This window comes from Megascapheus bottae, chromosome 37, assembly GCF_031878675.1.
Source record: "Megascapheus bottae isolate mThoBot1 chromosome 37, mThoBot2.hap1, whole genome shotgun sequence".
Classification (NCBI taxonomy): domain Eukaryota; kingdom Metazoa; phylum Chordata; class Mammalia; order Rodentia; family Geomyidae; genus Megascapheus; species Megascapheus bottae.
Genome location: NC_143545.1, coordinates 2,701,148 through 2,711,703, shown reverse-complemented (window position 1 = coordinate 2,711,703; position 10,556 = coordinate 2,701,148). Strand labels below are relative to the sequence as shown.

Sequence of the window (10,556 nt, the reverse complement as noted above, 5' to 3'; positions counted from 1 at the left end):
CTTGGCTTTAGGGAGTCCTTGGTAGGGGGTCCCAGTCGCCATCTCTTTGGAGATGGTAGTTCTGGGTCCTGTGTCTTGGTGATCACAGCAGAGTCCAGGTTTGGTGTTATGCCTGTTTAACCTGGGTGTGGTGTATCTAAGCTCAGAGTCCGCTCATTTTGGCAGTCTTGGGATCACCAGGTGGGGCCTTTTATGGAGGGCTGAGGGCCTCAGGTCACAGGGAAGGGTCCTGTCCAGCTAGGCTTGAGCCCTGGAGCTCTGGAGATGGTGAATCCGCGCCTGGGTGAGGGGAGAAGAGGGCATACTTTCTCAGAGTCCACAGGTGTCTGGGTACTACCAACCAAATGACGAATGTGCTCCAGAGTCAACTGCAAGCCAGTGAAGACTGAATTAAATTGTGGTTAGTATTATCAGCCAGCTCAGCTCCCTGATCTTTGGGGGAAAAAAATGGGGAGGTCTACATACCTGGAAATTCATACCTATAACCCATTTTCCTTATAAGCTCCAACTTTCAGACATACTCATACCATTTGCAACATACTCAAAACTTCATGAGATTTGTCTTCTTTCTTTTAACAAACATTTTAAGACAATCCTGACTTTTTAAATACAGTCAGGGGACTTTCAACTTAGCACAGAAAGTATGTCCCTGCAGGGTGGGGGAGTCAGGCAGGTTAGGGTGGGTAGCTGGCAGATTAGATATCACAATCTCACAGGGACTTTGCCCAGACTGGCCCAGAAATGCAGTTTTCAGCTCAATGAGTCCTTTAAAAGGCCATTTTACTTCCATTCAAAGCAACAAGGTGAGGAACACAGAAGTAGATTTTAAGCATGATCTTACCTGAAACTTGTTAAGGACCAAAATGTAACTTGGGTTACATTTGACAAACTTGTAAGAATGATCTGTTTCTCTCTGTGGGCCTGACTACAATTGTTACAGAAAATCTACAAGTCAAAACCGGAATGGCAATGAAACAATCATTTGGTAGCACTAACTTTCCTTTTTTTTTTTTTTTTAACTTTGAAACAAATATTTAGGACAATCTCACTTCCAATTTTTATCCAGAAACCATTTCTAATTAAAAAAAAAAAAAACTTTTACTAACCTTTGCTTTTAACACTTCACACTTTATCCTTTATTTGCATTTGAATTACTCTGATAGGCTTAAAGCCATCCCCTTTGCCTCCAGGCCTCTTCTAAGAGGCTTTTTTTTTTTTCAGTCTGAATTACTGCCTAGAACTCCAATAACAGATTAAACCCAAATTACAGATTTTCCTTGATGCAAGAATTACAAATATCACTATACCCAAATCCAGACTTAGCATCTTTCTTTTCCTAAATACATCTAACTGCAAACTAGTATTGAGACTAAATCATAAGTAGATAAACTTTTAAACATTCCTTTTAAAGCCTTTTTTCCAATTTCATATATTTTTAAGGGACAGTTTCAGAAATACCAATCACATCACCCACATTTTACCATCAGGTTTTCAGTGTCAGTCTGCAAGGAAAAGGGACAGGATGAAGGTGACACATCTGGCCCAGCTTTTGTGCCATGTGTGAACTTTCCCTAGGGCCTGTCCCAACATAGACACCAGAGCTACACCTTTGCCAGTTCTCCTCTCAACCTCAATGTCAGGCCCACAGGCCTACCCTAAGTTTTCCCAGTCCTTTCTCTTGCCACTTAATTACATAAACACTTTTAGACAGACAAAGGTCTTGACACTGATAAGCAAACATTTCTATTTAAATATCAAATACTTATTTCTAATACTTATCCTCAAATTTAGTTGAGGAAAATAAATCCCAGTTTCCCTGATGCCTTTTTGCTAAACTGGATAACTTGATTATAATATAAACAGCCTAATGCATTATAATACCAGGTTTTTAAATGCAAATCACAGAATCCTTAGAAAAATATTTTAACTAGTTCCTCTTAATGCAGTAATTCTTTGAGATATTTGGAACACCCAAACTTGATCATTTTTCTTGGAGTTTAGACTTAAATTCACCCATTTACCTTTTTGTGTGTCAAGTAGAAACTTACCCGTAAAAACAGCATGCTGATAGTTTAATCTTGAACATGTTCACTCACACGCACACACACTCTCACACACACACACATTCATACTCACAAAGATCTTAAAGTGCACAAAATTAATATCAGTGGCAAGAGATACTTTTGCCAATCTTACTCTGGCATCCTTTAAGACAACACTTCTTACTGAGCACTTTGCTGGGCCTTTTGTTTCCAGGGTTTATCTGCTAGCAAGATAATTTAGCATAACCAAAGTCTTTGAATTCCTTCCCTGGAGCAAAACTCCCAGCCCCCTCTTTTTCATATTTTTTTGGTGTGCAGTCCCTGAGCTTTTTCACTGGAGGCTGGCACCCTACCACTTGAGCCACTTCTCTCCACTCCACTTCTGGCTTTTTGGTGCTGAACAGGAGCTAAGGAATTTCACAATCTCTCCTGCCCTAGATTGTTTTCACTTCAGATAACATCTCAGGCTGTAAGCCAAAGAAATCATTACTATTATTATTATTATGAAAAATAGATCTCGGGGAACAGGGAAAGCAACTTAGTGGTAGAATGCTTGCCTAGCATGCATGAAGCCCTGGTTTCCATTCCTCAGTACCACCGACATAGAAAAAGAAAGAAGTGCAGCTGTGGCTCAAGTGGTAGAGCTCCAGCCTTGAGAAAGCTCAGGAACAGTGCCCAGGCTGTGAGTTCAAACCCCAGGACTGGCAAATAATAATAATAATAATAATAATAATAATAATAATAATAATAATTCTGACACATCAATCATTTCATTTCTAATCCATTGAATTTCAGATCCTGATTCCTCTCTTGTTTTTGTTTTGTTTTTTGTTTTTTGTTTGTTTGTTTTCTCTGTCAGGACTAAGAGCCAGGAAAGGCAGAAGGCTAGTGGGAGAATCTGCATATCCAGCTGTCATATGACACTTGCAAATGCCGTCGGTTCAGCCTAAAAAGAACAAGGAGGAAAAATAACAGAAGCCTTGGTGAGAATGGTACAGAAAAATCTGCCTTCCACAGACAACCCAAAAAGCTGGCCAGCAGGTAACTTGCATTAGGGTTGAAGTCTCCCACAAAGGCAGCTAGGCTGGGACGGAGGAGGGAAGGTTAGATCTGGGATGTGTGCCTTGAGTTGTAACATCCCTCTTCTTCCTCCTCATTGTCGTCCTCCTCCTCTTCCTCCTCTTCTGCTTTTCTTCTGCTGCTTTTTTTGTTTCTGTTTTGTTTTTGTTTTTTTGCCAGTCCTGGGCTTGAGCTTATGGACTGAACATTGTCCTTGAACTTTCTCAAGGCTAGAGCTCAACCACTTGAGCCACAGAACCATTTCCAGCTTTTTTCTATGTATGTGATACTGAGGAATCGAACCTGGGTCTTCATGCATGCTAGACAAGCACTCTACCACTAGGCCACACTCCCAGCCCTTATTTCTAAAAAATTTTTATTGCCAGTCCTGAGGCTTGAACTCAGGGGCTGGGCACTGTCCTTGGACACATTTTACTCAAGGCAAGTGCTCTGCCACTTGGCCACTTCCAGCCTTTTCTGAGTATGTGGTACTGAGAAATCGAACCCATGCATCCTAGGAAAGCACTGTTCCACTGAGGAGCGTAGAAAATATCTATATATTTCCTATAAACCTATGATTAGCCATTTGTATTTTTATACTTGTATTCATTTGTATCTTTATTTGTATCTTTATACTTGTACAAGGTCGGACCTGCGAGAGCCAGCGAACTAGGCAGAAGCCTGATAGCCTGTCCGCAGGTTTTCTCCACTGACCACATAGTGGGTCTGTCCCTTCACCCATTAGCCAATCAGTTCAAAGCACTACAGCTTGCTAAACCGACCAATGACTAGTCACGACCCTCTCCCATTTTGTATTGTGCCAATCATTTAATGGAATCTTGGTGCCAGTGCTTACTGGGACCTGCCCCCTACCAAAGAATGTATTAAAGGTGCTGTAATGTTGTGCACGTGGCCTCTGGTCTGCACTCGACTATCAGTGCGCAGAGACCCGTGCTCGAGCTCGTCAATAAACGACTCATTGCAATTTGCACTGATCTTCGGTCTCTGGTGATCCTTCCGGGGGGCTTCAAGTTTCTGGGCATTATACCACTAGACAACACTCCCAGTGTACCTTTTTTCTTTCTTTCTTTTTTCTTTTTTTCGTGGGTCATCGGGTTGATCTCTGCACCCGGGCACTGTCCCTGAGCTCTTCACCTCAAGGATACCACCTTATACCTGAGCCACAGCCCCATTTCCCTCGTGGCCTACTTTTATATGACATTTTTATTATTATATTTTATTATTCCATATATTTATATTATATATACAATTTGCATGTAGATCATATAGTATGTTATAGGATTGATAAAGTACAACATACAACAATTAAGTAGCACCATGTAACCTAATCCTGTATGTAATATAAGGGTCTATGTAGCCAGGGGGCTGGAGTTTACATTTGTCATCCCAGCTACTCAGGTGGCTGGTGGTCAACCATCCTGAGCAGGAAAGTCCATGAGCCTCTTCTCTCCAATGAACCCCCAGAAAAGTAGAGGTGGAGCTGTGGATCAAAGTGGTAGAACACTAACTAGCCTTGAGGGAAAACCTTCAAGGACAGTGCCCAGGACCTGAGTTCAAGCCCCAGGTCTGACCAAAAAAGAAAGTATATATAATATAATATAATGCTATATTATACAGTATATTTACAATAGAACATATACCATGATGTTATATAAATTATGTATCATAGGGCCGGGAGTTTGGCCTAGTGGTTAAAGTGCTTGCCTAGCATGCATGAAGACCCAGGTTCAATTCCTTGGTACCACATACATAGAAAAAAGCCGGAAGTGGTGCTGAGGCTCAAGTGGTAGAGCTCTAGCCTTGAGAAAGTCCAAGGACAGTGCTCAGGCCCTGAGCTCAAGCCCAGGACTGGCAAAAAAAAAATTATGTATCATAGAACATAATGGTATGTCATATGAAATGTTTATAATATCTATCATATAGCATATGACCAAGCAGGGATTTGAACTCACCTTTGTCTCTCAAGGTTGGCTCTATCACTGGAGCCACAGCTCCCCTTCTGGCCTTTTCATGGTTCTGTGGAGATAAAGAGTCTCCCAGACTTCCCTGCCTGCCACCCTCACATCTTGGGCTCCTGAGTAGCTGGGGTTACAGGAGGAGACACCAGTGCTCAGCTCCTCTATTCTTTCCATTTCCACCATTGCAAGATGGCCTTGGTGGTAATTGAGCCAGGACAAGCCACAAGTAGGGAATGCTATGATCATTTTCCTTCTAGACGTTTCCTTAGATTCAAACTCTCCTCTTTTTGCAGTGAAAAAGCTCTGGGAAATATGCCTAGGAATATTGTCACCTATCACCACAGCCAAACTGCAGTGCTGTCTGTTGACTATTGTGCTTCTGTTTGGGACGACAGTTGTGCTAACGGTGATTCTAGCAGGTGAGTGGCTTTGATGGCCAATGTGTGGCTTAGGCCCCGGGACGGGCACAGAAAACAGAAGACTGATTATAAAGCAAATCCATTGTGTGTTCGTGAACCAAGCAGAAAGCCGCATTCCAGAGCACAGCCTGTATTCTTCCTGTCCAAGAGAGTGGATTGGCTTTGGGAATCAGTGTTTCTATTTTTCTGAGACCAGAAGGAACTGGACGTCCAGTCAGGACTTTTGTGCCTCCAAAGGAGCCAATCTGGCCACCTTTGACACCATCCAGGACCTGGTAAGAAATGCTTTTGGGGTTCCTGTTCTCTGTGACTTGCTAAAGACAGCCCACCCCGACTTGGAGAGGTTGTGTGAAGTTAAAGGGTTGGGCGCCAGGAGCTCACGCTGTCATCCAGCTACCCAGGAGGCTGAGATGGGAGGATCGCAGTTCCAAGACAAACTGTGAAAGAAAGTCGTGAGACTCTTACCTTCCAGGAAAAAACTGGAAGGAGATTTGTGTTAAAGAGAAGGACTCTCATTTTCAACTTACTGTGTTTTATTACAGAATTTCTTGAAAAAACACAAAGGTTACTATCATTGGATTGGACTGAGAAGAGAATCCTCAAAGCACAGTTGGAAGTGGGCAGACAACACAGACTTCACCAACTTGTACGTTTTCAACCATCTTTTGGCTTGTTTGTTTTAGGTCAGGACTTGGGCTTGAACTCAGGGCCTGGGTCTTTATTCCTGAGGTTTTGCTCAAGGCCAGTGCTCTACCACTTGAACCACAGCGCCACTTCCAGCTTTTCCTAAATAGTATTATTGGAGATTAGAGTCTCATGGACTTTGCTGGCAGGGCTGGCTTTGACCTGTGATCGTCAGATCTCAGCCTCCTGAGTAGCTGGATGACAGCTGTGAGTCCTGGAACCCACCATGGATTTGTTGTTGTTGATGTTTTATTTTTCTGCATTTTGGAATCAGTTGAGCCTGAGTGGAGGTCACGTCTAGGGAGCCCACAGGTGGCCGTGGGTCATGAATGAATGCGTGGTTAGTGTGACTGGGATGGACGGGTGATGGACAGACAGGTGGCATTCACACCAGGACTTTGAGAATGGAGAAGAAACGCAACTCAGTCAGCAGTGCTCATCACCAATGTGAGACGACCGCTGCTCTATTCTACTGAAACTCCAGACAGGGGCCGGCTTGTGGCCTGGTGCTGGAGTGCTTTCTTAGCATGCACAAAGCTCTAGGTTCGATTCCTTTCTAGCACATGCATAGAAAGAGCCAGAAGTGGCACTGTGGCTCAAGTGGTAGAGCTTCAGCCTTGAGCCAGAGAAGCTCAGGGACAGTGCCCTGGATCTAAGTTCAAGCCCCAGCACTGGAAACAACAACAACAACAAACATTTTTTTTTTTTTGCCAGTCATGCGCTTGAGCTCAGGGCCTGAGCACTGTTCTTGGGCTTTACTCAAGGCTAGCACTCTGCCACTTGAGCCATAGCACCACTTCCAGCCTTTTTCTATGTATGTGGTACCGAGGAATCGAACCCGGGTCTTCGTGCATGCTAGGCAGGCACTCTACCACTAGGCCAAACTCCCGGCCCACATTTTTTTTTTTTAGAGACAGGCAACAGGCTGCGTGTTGATGGCTCTCACCTGTCATCCTAGCTACCCAGGAGGCTGAGAGCTGAGAATCAGAGTTCAAAACCACCCTAGGCAGGAAAATCCATGAGATTCTTTTATCACCCCCCCCCAAAAAAAAAAAGCCAGAAGTGGTGCTGTGGCTCCTAATGGGAGAGCAGGACTCGTCTTGAGCACAAAAGCTCAGGGTCAGTGTCCAGGCCCGAGTTCAAACCCTATACCTGACCAAAAAGTGAAAAAGTACTCAAGTAGGTCGCCAAATGTGAGTACTGAACGTGTTTCTGCTTGGCTCTAGCGTGGAAGTTCGAGGCCCTGGGGAATACGCTTATTTGGACGATTTTGGAATTAGCAGCGCCAGGGTCTACGCAGAGAGAAAGTGGATCTGCAGCAAACCAAGCAGCTACACCCAGTGTCCAGCCGCCTCCAGTTCTCTCCTACCCCGTGTCTCCTTCTCCACATACTGTCTGCTTGTAGCTGGGATCCTAAAAGCTCACACCTAGAATCCCAGCTATGCAAAAGACTGACATCTGAGGACCTGGATTTGATGCCAGCCTCGCCCAGGTAATTCTGTGAGACTCTTATCTTCCAATAAATTATAGACGTGGATCAATAAACTCCTTAATCGTGTTCTAAGTCGACTCATATTTGTCCACCACTGGACCCCAGTATTACAGATGACTGACAAGTTCGCCCAGTTATGAAAGAGATGGGCTTACAACCTGCCTCCTGAAATGTATTAGATTTAGGAAAAAGTTTTAAAAGGAATGTTTTATCTACTTATGATTTGGTTTCAATTAAAAAAAAAAGAAAGAAAGAAACTAAATTTGAACCTTTGGTGGAATGATGACGTTTGTAATTCTCACCATAACAAAAAACTTATTTTAAACTATTATTGGAGTTCTAGGCAGTAACTTAAAAAAAAAGAAAAAAAAGCCTCTTCTAAAAGGAGGCCTGGAGGCAAAGTGTCTTAAAGGTTTTTCAAATAATGCAAATAAAGGCTAAACTGTTAAAGGTTTAAGCAAATATCAGTAAAAGTTAAAAAAAAATAGAAATGGGTTTCTGAACAAAATTTGGAAGTAAGGTTGTCCTACATGTTTGTTTCAAAGAGGAAAACAAAGGGAAATTAGGACTGCCAAAGTGATTGTTTAATTGCGATTTCAGTTTGCCCATGTAAGTTTCTTGTCCAGAGAAAAAGGACAGCAGGTCTTTATTCAGATATAATTTTGGCCCTTACCAAGTTCCAGGTAAGATCATGCTTGGAGACTATTTCTGTGTTGACTACCTTGTTACTTTAATTTCCAGTAAAGTGGTCTTTTAAAGGACCTGAAGACAGCAGTTCTGAGCCAGCCTGGGCAGAGTAAAGTCCCCGGGACATTGTCATCTTTAATCTGCCAGCAGAGTGCTGAGAAGACAGAGTTGCTTTGAAGGTCAAAGTGGCAGAGTGCTGGCCTTGATCTGGAGAGCTGAGGGACAGCACCCAGGCCCAGAGTTCAAGTCCAAGTGAAATGTCAAATATGCCAAACGGGTCCTTTGGTGCCTGGGCTGGCTTTGAACCTTGATCCTCAGATCTCAGCCTCCTGAGTAGCTAGGATGACAGGCGTGAGCCGTCAAGTTGCTAACTGGTACACAACTTTTTAAGGGGGGTAAAAAAATAACACATGAGAAGTGCGGTGTTGCCTGGCGCTAACACTCCCTTATCTTCTGAAATTCTCTGAAATTCCCTTTTTTTGATTGTTTTGTAGAACAATGGTCACAGTTCAGGAGCATTGGTTACATTGCTAGTAAAAAAAAAAAATTAACCATATTATGCAGAATAGCCATCCCTCTACCATAATATGCAGAATAGCCAACCTATACCAAAAAAAAAAGGTCCAAAAAATACATAATTAAATAAGTAAATAGGGCTTCTCCCCTAGACTCCCAGTCCAGGAGGCAGGATTCCCACCCTCCCCAAGTTCTACTCTCCAACTGGGACAGGGCGGGGAGGGGGTGTAATGGGGAAAACAGGGAAAATGTATTGTTGTGGAATTGTAGAAATTAGGGACTGGGGTTTAGAGCCCTTCCCTCCCCCCTGCTTCCCTCTGCCATTGTTTACCCTTTCCCCTGACAATCCCTTACCCAGACTAAGGCTGGCTCTTGAAATTTCCTGGCACCCAGGACCACATACACCTCACCTGTAGATAAAGAAGGAGATTTATGGCCCGCTTTTGCAGATGGGGGCTGCACTCTGAGATCCTGACCTTGGCCTGTCAATTCCTTCCCTGCTCAATAAACTTTTAACATCTTAATTGGGATCTGAGTTTGTCTCAAAGGTTTGTCCACCTCTGCACCCCACTACAGGGAAAAGAGGGCAGATAACCTATCTAACAGATTGTCCCCAGGAAGGGAGGAGTCTCTGCAGCTCTACTTGCTCTCCTAAGATGGATTGTTTTTTAGCCAGATCTCTAACACTTCCTCCACTTTCTCCCCAAGAAATGAAACTTAGTACTGACAGTGGAGTTAGAGCTGGGCTGGACCTGAGGTCTCCTGTGGGGCCAGGGCTAAAGGGACCCCCATCTGACCCCCCATATCTGATGAGGGCAAAATGGGGGGGGAGTTGAAACCCTGTGGCCCACCTACTGGGGTTGCTTGAAAACAAAACACTTCCTGGGGGAAACTGAATAGAAGAAAAACTAGAAAAATAAGGATATAGAAGACATAGAAATAAATGAGTCACTAGAAATAGAAAAGGGGTCTGGGCCGTTCTCCGTGGCTCTTCCTGTAATCTTGGCTAAGATGAGCACCACAAAGCTGAGAGACTCTTCTACCCAATTATTCTCTAGAAAACTGGATGTGGGGCTGTGGCTCAAGGGTAGACCTGTAGCCTTGAGCTGAAGAGCTCAGGGGCAGGACTGACAGGGGGGATTCGTTTTAGACAGCTTGCATAGCATGCAGGAAGCCCTGGGTTCGATTCCTCAGTACCACATATGTACAAATAGCCAGAAGTGGAGCTGTGGCTCTAGAGGTAAAGCTCATGCCTACAACTGCTTGGCCCTGAGTTCAAACCCCAGGACCCCAAAAACAAACCAATCCAACACAAGGAAAATTCTCCACAGCCACCAAACGTCCACTGAACCTGTCATTTTCTACTAGGACTGGAACTCAGGTCTCTACATGGCTCTGCTCAGAGATTACTCGTGTGTGTGTATGTGTGTGTGTGTGTGTGTGTGTGTGTGTACTGGGCTTTGCTCTGTTACTGGGATTTGAATTCAGGGCCTTGCTCTCTTGTTTACTTCCCCCCCCCTCAAGGCTGGTGCTCTGCCACTTGAGCCAAAGGTCCATGTGTGGCTTTTTGCTGGTTCACGGGAGATAAGAGTCTCACAGGTTTGTCTACCTGACCAGGCTTTGAACCTCCATCCTCAGATCTCAGCCTCCTGAGTACTGACGTGACAGACGTGAAACA

The 10,556-nt window shown here is 44.0% G+C and overlaps 1 protein-coding gene across 1 annotated transcript; it reads left to right on the top strand.

Annotated features, from left to right (window-relative positions):
* Positions 1 to 5,588: 5,588 nt before the first annotated feature.
* LOC150042055 (C-type lectin domain family 2 member D11-like) lies at positions 5,589 to 7,745 on the top strand (the record flags this gene model as incomplete). The annotated part of the gene is made up of 3 exons (XM_090325197.1): positions 5,589 to 5,774; positions 6,042 to 6,145; positions 7,410 to 7,745. Coding segments are annotated over 3 exons (495 nt in total), but the record flags the coding sequence as incomplete, so codon positions are not given.
* Between the last annotated feature and the right edge of the window lie 2,811 nt (positions 7,746 to 10,556).